The 15587-nt window shown below is 41.5% G+C and overlaps 1 protein-coding gene across 9 annotated transcripts in view; it reads left to right on the top strand.

The window, feature by feature from the left end:
• MEF2D (myocyte enhancer factor 2D) overlaps positions 1-15587 on the top strand; it is a 176922-nt gene that overhangs the window by 140066 nt on the left and 21269 nt on the right. For all 9 annotated transcript variants that reach the window (XM_073567139.1, XM_073567138.1, XM_073567137.1 and 6 more), the window contains one exon: positions 8985-9188. In XM_073567139.1, the coding sequence (XP_073423240.1) occupies positions 8985-9188 (204 nt within the window). The remainder of the gene's footprint in view (positions 1-8984; positions 9189-15587) is intronic.

The following is a 15587-nucleotide window of genomic DNA, read 5'->3' on the forward strand; positions in this document are numbered from 1 at the left end:
CGTGTTTGGGGAAGTGTTGCTAATACCATTGAGGTCACATCCAGGGTTGAGGGACAATGCTAGACCCCTAACAGTACCCATCATCCTACTTGAGACCCATTTTTTTCTCAAAATGGGACCAAATGTTACTCAGAACCACTGACCTTTTAATTTTTTTCTCCAGAAAATTCCTCACCTTCTACTGTCTGTCAAAGAATTAGTCCCATGGCTCATAGCAAGATGAAGACACAAAGGAGGCAACGTGTGAGTCCAGACGAGGGTCTGGACCGGCAACCTTCTCCTGAGGCCTGCCCTCAGCGCCGTCAGACAGGCTCCTGCCTTGAGATTAGCGCCAGACAGCGGGACGGCCCTCAAATACCTTGTATTTGACAAGTGATGGATTCCGATACTGACAGACATGTAGAATCTGTGTGCTTATTTGCTTATTATAAGGAGGCCTTGATGCTGCAAGTTGCCCCCGCCATGTCTTTGGTCATCAACAACTGTGAGATGATGAAAATTTATATATACAGTGTGTGTGTGTGTGTGTATATATATATATATATATATATATATATATATATATATATAATATAAGAGAGAGGCCAGAAGTAAAACCAGCCACTGACCAGGACCTGCTGCATGACCATGCTCAATGGTGAACAAGCCCTGCCTACCTGACTGCTTTCCGCCAGAGCTCCTTGTGTCATGTGACCCTTCCTGACACTTTTTCTGGACCCTCTTGGTCCCATGAGCATAGCTGTTCATACAAAGGACCTTTATGGAGTTAGATGGTAAAGCGTTGCTCCCATAAACCCTCTTAGATGTTTGCTGACTCCCTCACGCAGGTTGTTGTAGGTCGCTGGAGCTCTGGAGGTTCACAGATCTCCTCCACCATGGCTGTCTTTTAGTTTGTAGCAGATTGTTGCCGTACTTGTGTGCGCAAGATGTTCGCTGTTCAGAGCGTTACTGTGGCAACTGTCACATCACATATCACTTGGGTGAAGGATGAATTATAGGGCATGTTTTTCGTGAGCTCACACGTGACCACTGTCAGACCGCTCAACGCAAAGACTCCACTGTGTGTGGGCCTTGCGCTTTGCTGCTCGTTTTCTTCCATACCTGGCAAGCTTATAAAATAGGTCATTTGTGTTCTCTTCTGTTTCGTACATGAGGAGCACTTAAGTCATACAGAGTCCAGCTGCTAAAATTCCACCTCCCCTTAAAACCTAAAATTTAAAGGGGTTGTTTCCTCAAACCTTAAATGGGTTGTCCCATATAAAAGCTATATCACCTTTCCTTGTAATAGATGATTGTAGGGCATCCAGCTCCTCAAATTCCCTACTGATCTCGTAAAAGTACCTTGTGCTAATGGAGTTGTAGTGAGCATGTGCAGCAGTAAATGAAGAGGTGGTTGCACAAGCTCACTACATCTTTAGTCACATGAGACTTTGGTACCTCGTTCTTGTGATTGTTACAGCTTTCAATGGCTGGGCCACCAGCATTCATATACTGATCGTTTATCCTTTGGATAGGTGTATCTTGGTTATGGAACAACCTCTTTAATTTTTTTTTTTTTTTTTTACAAGAACTAAGCTTATTTTCAGGGTATGTGTCTATACTTCGCGCTAAAGGTAAAGTCCCAGATCTCCGTTGTCAATGGTAGAAAGTGAAATGAAAATGTTTTATGTTAAGAGCAGAATGGAGCAAGCAGATTCTCAAACACCTGACCAGGAGATTGGGACTTCAGGTGTAAAGATAAATGTTCAATGGCCTATCACACATCGCATCAGGCCGCAATGCAAAGAACTCTGTAAATAGAGTTTATTCATGTATGCTTCATGTGGTATTTCCTGAAGAAGAGGTTGCAAAAAACCTTGAAACGCGTAGAATAAACCACTGTCAAACCTTATTAACCTTCTGGAATTTCATCATTTGGGCAGCGCGGACGAAATCCACGTATTCCTTTGCAGAATTCTTTCATGAAGGGATATCATTGGCCCGCGGATCTCCACGAAATAGCACCCCAGATCATCACAGAACCTCCGCCATGTTTTACGGTTGGGAGAAGGCAGTCTGGATGGAATGCTTCTTTCGGCTGTCTCCAAACGTACACTCGGCCGGAGGTCGGAAATAGGGTAAACGATGATTCGTCTGAGAATATCACATGTTTCCACTGCTCCAGGGACCAATTCTGAAGGTTTCTACACCACTCTAAACGCTTGGAAACATTTGTCATTGAGAGCAGCGGTTTTCTAATTGCAGCTCTTCCGTGGAATCCAGATTTGTGCAGCTCCCGACGAACAGTTTTCGTGGAAACTGGGTTCTGTAGGTGTTCATTGAGCTCAGCAGTGATTTTCGGAGCCGTGGTCTTGCGATCCTCTCTCACAATTCGCTTTAGAGTCCGACGGTCTCTCTCAGTCAACTTCGACTTTCGGCCGGACCTGTGCTTTGCTCCGGACATTTTTCCTTCTCTTTCAAACGCAGTCATTACTTTGGAGACAGTACCTCTTGACACGCCAAGCATTCGGGCACTTTCTGTTACACTAGCGCCTGCCATACGAGCACCAACAATTTGGCCTCTTTGAAAATCCGAGAGGTCTGCCATTGGTATCAGGTTCTCATCAATTTTCTTACAATTCTGAAAAACAAACAGTTAATTTACATACACAGATCACACAACACAAATAATCAACTACAAAACATTACCATATGTCACGGTTTGCATGTTTATAATGTGTTCGAAGATTATGATGCCAAAACGTTAGGTGTTTCCATTATTTTGTCCAACCCCTGTATATCCCCCCTCTACCTAAAGCCATGGGGCCTAGCACCTTCTACTACTAGACATGGGATTCTCAAGAGGGCATCGGCATTAACATGTAACTTCCTGACTTTAGGTTCCACATGGAAGCTGAAATCCTACAGATATAGAAACAAACTGGTAACTCAAGATTTTTTCCCCTTTTTCTCCCTCATCTACCTGAGTAGTGCACGGTCTGATACTAATGTAAATTTTCACCCTAACAAATAGTATCGTAAAGTGTCCACCGCTCATTTTATGGCCAAACATTCCTTTTCTACGATGGAATAATTCTTCTCACATGCCTACAGATTTCTACTCAGGTAAAGCACGGGGTTCTCCTTCCCATGTATAGGACTGGCTGTTTACACAAAGATACTTTCAGTTCTTGAAAGGCTGTCTTCGTCTGAGGTGCGGCCATCATGGCAAAGTTCAGGATGACTCGCCTGTAGTACCCTGCGATTCCCAGAAAGGCTTTAACTTGATTCTTTGAGGGTGGTCTTTGCCAGTTTTGGATTGTGTCCACTTTACAAATCTGGTGTTTGATCTCACCTCTACCTACTACATATCCTACGTATATGGCCTCTTCTTTCCCCATGGCACATTTTTTTGAACACCCTGCTTTCCAAAGGGCATCAAACACCGCCTGAAACTTTCCTAGATGACTTCCCCAATACAGGCTGAAGATTAGAATATCGTCCAGGTAGATCGCAGAGTAATTCTTATGGGGTGAGAGGATCCATTCCATGGCCCCCTGGAAGGTGGCCGTGGCTCCCTGCAGACCAAATGGCATCCGTATGTATTGGAAGCATCTGTCAAGCGTAGAAAAAGCCGTCTCCTCCTTGGCTTCTTGTGACATGGAGATTTGCCAATAATCCTTAAATCTTAAATCCAAGGTGGTTATGTACCTTGCCATCCAAAGTCTCTCGTTTAGCTTATCGACCCATGGCATCGGATACACATCGAACTTGGAGACGTCATTCAGCTTCCTAAAATTGTTGCAGAACCTCCATTTACCATCGGGTTTTGGAACCAGGACAGTCGGGCTAGACCACCCGCTGTTGGATTCTTCATTGACTCTGAGATTCAACATATGCCTTACTTCTTTGGAGATCAGCTCTTGCCAGGCCTCGGGAATTCGATAGAGATTCAAGTTCACCAGCACATGGGCTTTTGTCAGGACATTGTGCTCTTTTACCTTTGTACACCCTGGCAAATCTGAGAACAGCTCCCTGTTCTGCTGTTTTAGGTCTTCGACAGAATTTCCGCTATTGCGACTCCTCCAACATCATCTTCTGACTTGACCAACAAAATCTGAGTTTCAACAGACTCCCTGTCTTGCCACGACTTTATAAGATTGACGTGGTACACTTAGTATGGGTTTCATCTTCCTGGTTTATGAACCTTGTAGTTCACTTCACAAAGTTTCTCCACCACATCATAAGGGCCTTCCATTTGGCAAAGAACTTATTCTTCACTGTTGGAATAAGTACGAGGACTTGGTACCTGGAGCTGAACTGCCTCACCCTTCCTGACCGGTTGTAGATTTGTAGATCCTAGCTTGAGTCTCTTGTACTTGGAGGAGATGTCCTTTTACAATGGCCATCACCTTTGCAATCCTCTCCTGTATTTGCGTGATGTGCTCAGTGACTCTTCGGTAGGGCGTGACTTCTGCTTCCCAGGTTTCCTTTGCTATATCAAGGCCCCCCCACCCCGGATGTCGGCCATACAGACGTTCCAACAGAGTGAATCCGGTAGAGGCTTGTGGCACCTCCCAGATAGAAAACAACAGATATGGTAGGAGAGTCCCAGTTTTGACCATCTTTCTCTATGACCTTCATCATCATACTCACTCAATGTTTTTATTGAATCTTTCCACAAAGCCGTCCGTCTGGGGTTGGTACACTGATGTCTTCAGTTGTGTAATTTGCAGGGCCTTACACAGTTCCATCACCAATTTACTCATAAAGGGTGTTCCTCGGTCAGTCAGGACCTCCCTCAGAAATCCTGTCTGGGAAAAAACTTGTACCAACTCGTGGGCTATACTTCTTGCAGAGGATTTTCTCAGGGAAACTGCTTCAGGGTACCTTGTAGCGTAGTCAAGGGTGATCAATATGTATTGATGACCACGAGCAGACTTAACCAGGGTACTGACCAAGTACGTGATAATTCGCTCGAATGGTACTTCTATGGTGGGTGATGGCACAAGGGGGCTTTTAAAGTGAAAGGAGTGGGCGGTTATCTGGCAGGTGGGACAGGACATGCATTACTTCCTGTTGACATTTGGGCCAATGGCACCTGTTCTTGATTTTTGTCCACACCCAGATGGATACACAAGACATGTGAATGGACCGTGTCCAACACCCTCCTCCTATAGGGTCCTGGTACCAACAATTGCTCCACTATTTCCTCTCTTACCTTTAGTAATCTGGTACAATAAGTCTCCAGTCAACATAAAATAGGGAAACCTGGTGTCAGCTCCTGTGATATATATCGTTTATGATGGTTACATTATTGAATGCCTCCTTTAGAGTAAGGTGCCTATGTTAGGAAGACCCCAAATTTCCACCGGTCACCCCTAACTCAGGAATGTTGGCCTCAGGGGACATTACCTCCTCATCCCCCACAAGGACACAGAAGGGAAACCCATCACTCTCTGGGTGTGGAGTCACAACTTTAGGGGTGACCCATCTCTTAACTGAGCTTTGTCGACCTCTTCCACAGTTCTAAAAAAGCAAACACAAGTCCCGGCCTGTGATAAAGGAGTGCAATAAGTCCTGGACCATGCTGACCTTGTGGGTCACAGTACCTTGGGCTTTTTCAATGTCCACTCTGGCCACTGGATAGTGTTTTTACCATCCCGGTGGGTGAATGCAGCAGACTCCAACTTTATTCCCAGGAATCAGCTGGAGAGGAAGTGTAGCCCTCACTAGGGTCACCAAACTCCCTGAGTCTAGCAGTCCAGTTTCTTGCTGACTATTCACCTGTATGGGACAAGCTTGTGGTCCCTCGCTGGGTGGACAGTTCACACTGCAGGCCGGATATGCATAGTATGAACAGCAGCGACCCATGCTACAGTCCATCTGTCAGGGGACAATTGACGACAATATAGCCTGGGCCGTGACATTTTCAGCGTATAAAATCACCAGCTGCCACCTTCAGCATAACTTCTCCCACCCCTTTGGACCTTAGATATGCCCCGCCCCCTTTTGGGACCTCCAGTATGGAGTGTACCATCTGCTCAGGGGTAGAAGACTCACACTGCCACAATTTTTGGACTGGGTGCAACAGATCAAACATTAGGGAGCGAGGGGGTTTGTCACTGTGCTTGTGGACCTGTTGTTCTCTGACAGTCATTGTCACTCCCAAATTTCAATTTTCAGTTTTACATATTCCTTGTCTAAATCTTGCTAAGTCATAGTAGGCTTTCTGTTGCTCCCCCGTTAGGTACGACTCGAGCACTTTCGCTCATTGCTCTGGCGGGAGTTTGTCCCTTTCACCAACCCTTTCAAAAATGGTCAAAAAGGCCTCTGTCGTCACCCTTGATTATTTTCTGCAGGGCTCTCCTTAACGCCTTCTGGATGGAAAAATCATCAGCTGACCTTGAAGTCATAGATGCTGCCGTGCCTCTGCAAGTAAATCTGCTGCTGCTGTTGATGGTGTTGCTGTTGCTGGATCTGTTGCATAGGCAGCTTATTCGTCTCCTGTTGCACCCGCTGTTGTTGTTGTTGATGCTGCTGCAGCTGTGCTGGTACCAGGTGTTTAACCAAGTCCTCCATGCTGTTTGATGTTGCTTGCTGGCTTATGGTTGCTATCACTCAGGAAATGCAATACCTCGGTAGCAGGCACGTGAGAATGCTACTCACTTGGATGCGTGGTGAGGTAACACAGGAACTGTTTCCATTTAAATGTCCATGCTGGTTACTGGTGCTTCATAAACTAGCCACAAGCAAAGGAAAAAATAAATGGCCTTCAGTGTAGGCAAAACAAAGTAAACTGTTCTTAACAAAATCACTTGAGAGACAGTCCTAGTCACACAGGCTGGATAGCATCCAGTATACCGGCTCAATCAGGCTGCCAGTAAAATCTGGGCCAGATGCACCTAACAAGCCTCTTAGTAGTACTATATGCACTAGAGCAATACTCCAGGATTACATCACAGAAGACAACCACTTCTGTGATAAATACCTCCCATCAACTATGTGTTTGGTAGCCACCTTACAATAGGAATATTTATAGTATTGTACATAGGGGGCAGTATTATAGTAGTTATAGTCTTCTACATAGATGTAGTATTATAGTAGTTATATTCTTGTACATACGGAGCAGTATTATAGTAGTTATATTCTTGTACATAGGGGGCAGTATTATGGTAGCTATATTCTTGTACATAGGGAGCAGTATTATACTAGATATATTAGGGTACATAAGGGCAGTATTATAGTATTTATATTCTTGTACATAGGGCAGTATTATAGTAGTTATATTCCTGTACATAGGGCAGTATTATAGCAGTTATATTCTTGTACATAGAGAGCAGTATTATAGTAGTTGTATTCTTGTACATAGTGGCAGCAATATAGTAGTTATATCCTTGTACGTAGGGAGCAGTATTATACTAGTTATATTCTTGTACATAAGGGCAGTATTATAGTAGTTACATTCTTGTATATAGGGAGCAGTATTATACTAGTTATATTCTTGTACATCGGGCAGTGTTATAGTAGTTATATTCTTGTACATAGGGCAGTATTATAGTAGTTATATTCCTGTACATAGGTCAGTATTATAGTAGTTATATTCCTGTAAATAGGGAGCAGTATTATAGTAGTTGTATTCTTGTACATAGTGGCAGCAATATAGTAGTTATATCCTTGTACGTAGGGAGCAGTATTATACTAGTTATATTCTTGTACATAGGGCAGTATTATAGTAGTTATATTCTTGTGTTTAATGGAAGTGTTATAGTAGTTACATTCTTGTACGTAAGGGCAGTATTATAGTAGTTGCATTCTTGTATATAGTAAGCAGTGTTTTAGTAGTTATATTCTTGTACATAGGGGCAGTATTATAGTATTTATATTCTTGTACATAGGGAGCAGTATTATAGTAGTTATATTCGTGTACATAGGAGCAGTATTATAGTAGGTAATTCTTGTACATAGGGGAAGTATTATAGTAGTTGTATTCTTGTACACAGTGTCAGTATTATAGTAGTTATATTCTTCTACATAGGTAACAGTATTATAGTAGTTATGTTCATGTACATAGGAGCAGTATTATAGTAGGTAATTTTTGTACACAGGAGCAGTATTATAGTAGTTGTATTCTTGTACACAGTGTCAGTATTATAGTAGTTATAACCTTGTACATAGGGAGCAGTATTATACTAGTTATATTCTTTTACATAGGGCAGTATTATAGTAGTTATATTCTTGTGCATAATGGAAGTGTTATAGTAGTTATATTCTTGTACATAAGGGCAGTATTATAGTAGTTATATCCTTGTACATAGGGAGCAGTATTATAGTAGTTATATTCTTGTACATAGGGCAGTATTATAGTAGTTATATTCTTGTACATAGGGGGCAGTATTATAGTAGTTATATTCTTGTACTTAAGGGCAGTATTATAGTAGTTATATTCTTGTACATAGGGAGCAGTATTATAGTAGTTGCATTCTTGATATAGTGAGCAGTATTATAGTAGTTATATTCTTGTGCATAATGGATGTGTTATAGTAGTTACAATCTTGTACATAAGGGCAGTATTATAGTAGTTACATTCTTGTATATAGGGAGCAGTATTATACTAGTTATATTCTTGTACATAGGGGGCAGTGTTATAGTAGTTATATTCTTGTACGTAGGAGCAGTATTACAGTAGTTATATTCTTGTACATAGGAGCAGTATTATAGTAGTTATATTCTTGTACATAGGGGACAGTATTATAGTAGTTATATTCTTGTACATAAGGGCAGTATTATAGTAGTTATATTCTTGTACATAGGAGCAGTATTATAGTAGTTATGTTCTTGTACATAGGGGCAGTATTATAGTAGTTATATTATTGTACGTCGGGGCAGTATTATAGTAGTTATATTATTATAGTAGTTATATTCTTGTACACAGTGGCAGTGTTATGTGGGATGGAGGCTTCACATGATCTCTGACACATCTAACACTTTATCTTCCTCCACAGGTGACGTTCACAAAGCGTAAGTTTGGCTTGATGAAGAAGGCCTATGAGCTCAGTGTCCTGTGTGACTGTGAAATCGCTCTCATTATCTTCAACCACTCAAACAAACTGTTCCAGTATGCCAGCACCGACATGGACAAAGTGCTGCTGAAATACACAGAGTACAACGAACCCCACGAAAGTCGGACTAATGCAGATATTATAGAGGTGAGCACCCCATCCATATCCCAAACCACAGCTTTTACAGTTAAAACCAGAAGTTTCCATCCAGTATGTAAAAAGACTCATTCATGTTTTTCTCAATATCTGACATTAAATCAGAATAAACCTTTCCCGTTTTAGGTCATTTAGGATTACCATAATTATTAATATTTGCCAAATGCCAGAATAATGAGAGACAGAGAATGTTTTAAGGCATTTTTATTACTTACTGCAAAGTCAAAAGTTTACATATTATACATTTCATTAGTATTTGGTACCATTGCCCTTAAACTGAATGACTTGGGTCAGATGTTTGGGATCTCCTTCCTCAAGCTTCTCACAATAGTTGGTCTGAATTTGGTCCCGTTCTTCCTGACAAAACTGGTGTAACTGATCCAGGTTTGTAGGTCGCCTTGCTCGCACCGGCCTTTTCAGCTTTGCCTATAAATTTTCAATAGGATTCAGATCAGGGGTTTGTGATGGCCGCTCCAAAATATTGACTGTGTTATCCTTAAGCCACTTTGTTACCATTTTGGCAGTATGCGTCGGGTCATTGTCCACTTGGAAGACCCATTTCTGCATGCAGAGGTGTCTTTATATAGTGTATGGAAGCTTCTGGTTTCAACTGTAAATATTAACAGGACATTGACACCAACCTAAAGTTGCTCTTATGTGTCAGACGAAAATGTTCTAGTGTTCCATGTTATCAGCCATGTCATGCTGGAGAGAGGCAGAGGATAGTTTATCCTTTGGCTAACTTATTGAAAATGCACTCCTGATGGTATTGGCTTGTCTTATAGTCTCTGCCATACTGGGACTGTTCCTTCTAAAGTGATATTATTGTCTTAAAACGTGATGTGATCCATTGTGTTGGGCACAAACTGAGCGGCAAGTTATCAGAGTCTGCCTGTGACCCGGGAACTGCGTCTTTTTACATCATGTAGGAAATTCCAGGGATAATCCGCCGTTCAGGAAGTGGTTAATCATTTGCAGCATATCGCTTTATGGTCTGCAGTGCCCTTTGTCCCATGGCGTCACTTGGCGAGGACAATATTTTTCATGAGGTGATAGATGAGTCTGAATTTAGATTGCACCAAGCACCCCCAAAGTGGCCATCTTGTATCTAATCACCTCAGCCTTTTAGAGTCCCCTGGGGCTATGGCGGCCGGTATGTAAGTGGTAAAGCTGTTATTGTAAAGATACGGAGCGGTGGGGCCTTATCTGACTGATAAGCAGGCGATTACCACCGTATCCTGTGGGGGAACATGGCGGCCTCCTGCCTTATATAGGAAGCAGGGACATCACCCACTAATCTGTGTTACCAGGGTACAAGCCACAGTTTATTCCTTTATATATTATGTCTAAAAAAACGTTATTGACTAAAATGTTAAAGACGAAGTGAAGGCTCCAAGATGGAGGGCGACTCGCTATAAAGGAATCAAGTTGAGTTCAGTCTCATGTAATGGAAGCAGCAGTAAGACTTCTGACCGTCCGATGTAAAACAGCGACACAAACCGCTCTACCTGTGCAACTACATTACTGTGTCCAAGAATATATTCACATCTGAAGAGCAGAGAGGCCGAAGGTTGCATGAAGACCTCAATATGTCTGACTCACTGGAAAGATTATATCAGACTGCTCTTCTACATAAGAAAGGAGGAAAATAAGACAGAGAACAATGTCAGTCACTTGTTAAAATTCAGCAACCATTCAACTGTGTAAGGAGTAGTATGATAGTTGTTATATTGTTGTGCATAGAGGGCAGTATTATAGTAGTTATATTCTTGTACATAGGGACAGTATTATAGTAGTTATATTTTTGTACATAGGGACAGTATTATAGTAGTTATAGTCTTGTACATAGGGGCAGTATTATAGTAGTTATATTCTTGTAACATAGAGGGCAGTATTATAGTAGTTATATTCTTGTACATAGAGGGCAGTATTATAGTAGTTATATTCTTGTACATAGAGGGCAGTATTATAGTAGTTATATTCTTGTACATAGAGGGTAGTATTATAGTAGTTATATTCTTGTACATAGGGACAGTATTATAGTAGTTATAGTCTTGTACATAGGGGCAGTATTATAGTAGTTATATTCTTGTACTGTACATAGGGGCAGTATTGTAGTAGTTATATTCTTGTACATAGGGGCAGTAGTATAGTAGCTATATTCTTGTACATAGGGATCAGTATTATAGTAGTTATATTCTTGTACAAAAAGGCGGTATTATAGTAGTTATATTCTTGTATATAGGGACAGTATTATAATAGTTATATTGTGCATAGGAGCAGTATTATAGTAGTTATATTCTTGTACATAGGGGACAATATTATAGTAGTTATATTCTTGTACATAGGGGCAGTATTATAGTAGTTATATTCTTTTATATAGTGGGCAGTATTATAGTAGTTATATTCTTGTACATAGTGGCAGTATTATAGCAGTTATATTCTTGTACACAGGGGGCAGTATTATAGCAGTTATATTCTTGTATGCAGGGGCAGTATTATAGTAGTTATATTCTTGTACATAGAGGGCAGTATTATAGTAGTTATATTCTTGTACATAGGGGCAGTATTATAGTAGTTACATTCTTGTACATAGGGGCAGTATTATAGTAGTTATATTCTTGTACATAGGGGCAGTATTATAGTAGTCATATTCTTGTACATAGGGGCAGTATTATAGTAGTTATATTCTTTTATATAGTGGGCAGTATTATAGTAGTTATATTCTTGTACATAGTGGCAGTATTATAGCAGTTATATTCTTGTACACAGGGGGCAGTATTATAGCAGTTATATTCTTGTATGTAGGAGCAGTATTATAGTAGTTATATTCTTGTACATAGGGGCAGTATTATAGTAGTTATATTCTTGTACATAGGGGCAGTATTATAGTAGTTACATTCTTGTACATAGGGGCAGTATTATAGTAGTTATATTCTTGTACATAGGGGCAGTATTATAGTAGTCATATTCTTGTACATAGGGACAGTATTATAGTAGTTATATTCTTTTATATAGTGGGCAGTATTATAGTAGTTATATTCTTGTACATAGTGGCAGTATTATAGCAGTTATATTCTTGTACACAGGGGGCAGTATTATAGCAGTTATATTCTTGTATGTAGGAGCAGTATTATAGTAGTTATATTCTTGTACATAGGGGCAGTATTATAGTAGTTATATTCTTGTACATAGGTGCAATATTATAGTAGTTATTTTCTTGTACATATAGGTCAGTATTATAGTAGTTATATTCTTGTAAGTTCATGGCTATATTTTTCTAACTAGAGCTCTTGGTTATGACAAGGGCTGAACAGCGTTGGGTCTTTTAGTGGGTGGCAGAAATAGTGAGTGGTTTCATATTGGACAAAAATATTGCTGGAACTTGTGGCTGTTAGAAGAGATGAAAACTCATCCCGATATTTTTCCTTCAGGCCCTGACACTTCATGGTTGAGATTGCATGCAGGAGTTACAGGGTTAGTCATGTGTGGCTTGTCAATTACTTTGTTTTTTATGTCCAATACATTTTTCTAAAATTTGGAAGCTGAATTGGAATTTTTTTGTTACAGGGTTAAGTCTGTCCTTTAAAACTGGTTATCTAGTGGGCTGATCCACATTTACCCTTGCAGTCCCATCATCTGAGCAAAAAAGAAGAAATGAAGGATGGCACTCACTGTTCAAATATTGTAGACTGATCTGGACCCATAGAAGTGCGAAATGGCCATAGTCCGTGCCTAGCACATTGCTCCCGTGCCGATGCCTTTTAGCATTCAATAAAGTCTACAACGTTTGAATGGTGAGTGCCATCCTTCATTTCTTCTTTTTTGCTTGGAAAATGGACTTGTTGCCTCTTGGACTGAGCACCAATTCTTATTGGGTTTATGGCATTTATATTTTGTGTGTGATTTGATCCCCAAGCTTACCGCTGGGGTTGTGATGGTCGCAGCGCTGCCAAACCTTTTTTCTATCATGGATTTCTAATGGACTGAGTCCCATCACCTGGCAATGGATCAGTGGGGTTGTGTATGTGCCCTCCCCGAGTCATCATCGCCAACCCCCACCATCACTTTTCCACAGCCGGCACCAGTATATAAAGCAGCCCTTTGCTCTGCTCCCTCACCAGTAATTGCCTCCTACAATTCTTCTTATTCACTGCATTTTCAATATCTCATTATATACATATGGCAACCTTCGCTTTCCCGCTGTAAGATTAAAGGGAGCAGGCGCTTATTACTTGGGGAGGGCGGATTCCATCTCATATTTAAATAATACTAATGCTGAAACTCTCAGAAGGCCCCGAAATGATCAAACATTACATTTAGCTCTATTAGTTGGAGCTGTGGGTGGAATATTGTTTGCTGGCAGCGCCTGTTTACAGGGAAATATCAGCACCCCTCAGAGAATTCATGTAGAGGTATGGAGCATGTCTGTGCCATCGCTTATAAACCCCTACTTGTCAGGATGCCAATCCATTGTGCCGCTACTGTGGGTGACAATGGAGCTTGGTGACCCACAAGGTACTTCACGCAGTTGGGCACGTTAACACTTCAGGAAAGCTACTAACCCAGTTCTCTGGAGTCACCGGAGATCTAGGTGTAGCGTTGAAAATTGTCGTGTCCTCTCACCGGGAAGGCATGATGGTTGGTGACATCGCCCCATGGATCCACTGCGACATCAAGCACCTGAGAGTTGCCATATTGAAGTTATGGCTTTTGACCAAGTGCCTCTTCTAAAGTGGGCTTTATATTACCTTTGACACCTACTCTTGAAAGATTAATATAGTGGTTTAGGCGAGATTCTCGGGTGGCGAAACGATGGTGCTGCTGTTTAATTAGCACCCTACTTCTCTTCCTCAGCACATCTACTGTAGCTCCATCTGAATGTCTCCATCTAAAATGTCACATCCAAAGATGAAGACATGCAGGTAGATGGATGACTGCCGAACAAGTGTGAAAGAGGTGTGCGGGTGTACTGCTGAGGGGGAGCGAGAGGCGGTGGGGGGTTTGCTTGTGGAGTTAGCGGTAGTATCTTTTCCGCAAATCTCGGCACCTGGAACGAGTTTCCATAGAGAGTCCATCCGTTGAGTATTATTTTTTCATTTCCTTTTCCCAAGGATCTCATCATTATCCAGAATAATTTGCATAAAATTAAGTTATTTTTGGCTAATTATCTGTCTCTCTAGATTAGGTAGTCCCCGTTTGGTATCAGGTGAAGGCCTCCATTTCTTCAGGAATGAACAGAAAGCGTATTAGAAAATAAATCCATGTGGATTGACCTAAAAAGTGACCCATAGATCTCATGCACTTTGGAATTTTGAGTCCCATCACTTTTTCATGCTTCAGGACTTCTTTTGTGTGTGTAAGAAAACACAATACCGAAGAATACGAATTGGCTTGAGGACATTGACGTCGTCTTGGCTAATTACTATGGTTGTGATTGTCCTTTTGGTGACGAGGACAACACATACAGGGATTCACCAAAAACCTTGGTTATTGACTTTTTGGGATTTTTTTACATGGGACCAAAAATCATGATTTTTGCCGCCGTCAATCCGTAATGGGTCTGAATGATCGTTTCTGTCTATCAGCCTGATCGACTTGTTATAGTACCGATCAACACTTGTTATTGCAGTCTAATACCAGCTTTTGTGGTCTTCTGCTAATTTGTAGTAAGTGACCGCTTGGTCCCCCCATTGCTTTAATAAGCTGAGTAAAGACTTTGTCCCCTCCTTGGAGCAGTGCTGCACAGGCTGCTCTCTTCTGACGTTTTCAGGCCATTTCTAAGTCAATAGATAACATTATTAAAATTTATGGTTATCCAGCGCCCCTTTACCCCCTCTCCCCGAAACTTTTTAAAAACTCTAAGGCCGGAGTCACACTACAGCGCGATACGGCCGTGTCTCGCAGGTTAAAACCAAGCTCTGGCTCCGGCACTCCGGAGCGGAGCGTGCAGCTCCATGTATTGCTGTGCGGCTTTACGCTCCGCTCCGGAGTGCCGGCACCAGAGCTTGGTTTTAACCTGCGAGACTCGGCCGTATCTCGCTGTGTGTGATCCCGGCCTAAATGTCTCACGCAGATTTTATAAGAAATACATTTATCAAGGAGCTCGATGATTTCTTACTCGTCAGCACAATAAGGTCGGAGTGGCCTGTGCAGCAGCGATAACAAATCATCCTCACTGGGCGGCCCTTCATCAGGGAAAATAATTTCATTTTAGACAAGTTAATGCAAAAATATCACTTTAAGTTGGAAATAATGATGGGATTTACTCAATGTGTTAATTTACTACTACGACTACAATGTCTCTTCTGGGACCTTTCCTACAGCATATAGTATTCGCCATATAATGTGTGTACCTACCACAGAAATATTGAGTGCAGCTCTGGGGTA

The sequence above is a fragment of the Dendrobates tinctorius genome, unplaced genomic scaffold (assembly GCF_039654945.1).
Source record: "Dendrobates tinctorius isolate UK_male_01 unplaced genomic scaffold, ASM3965494v1 ptg000019l, whole genome shotgun sequence".
Classification (NCBI taxonomy): Eukaryota; Metazoa; Chordata; class Amphibia; order Anura; family Dendrobatidae; genus Dendrobates; species Dendrobates tinctorius.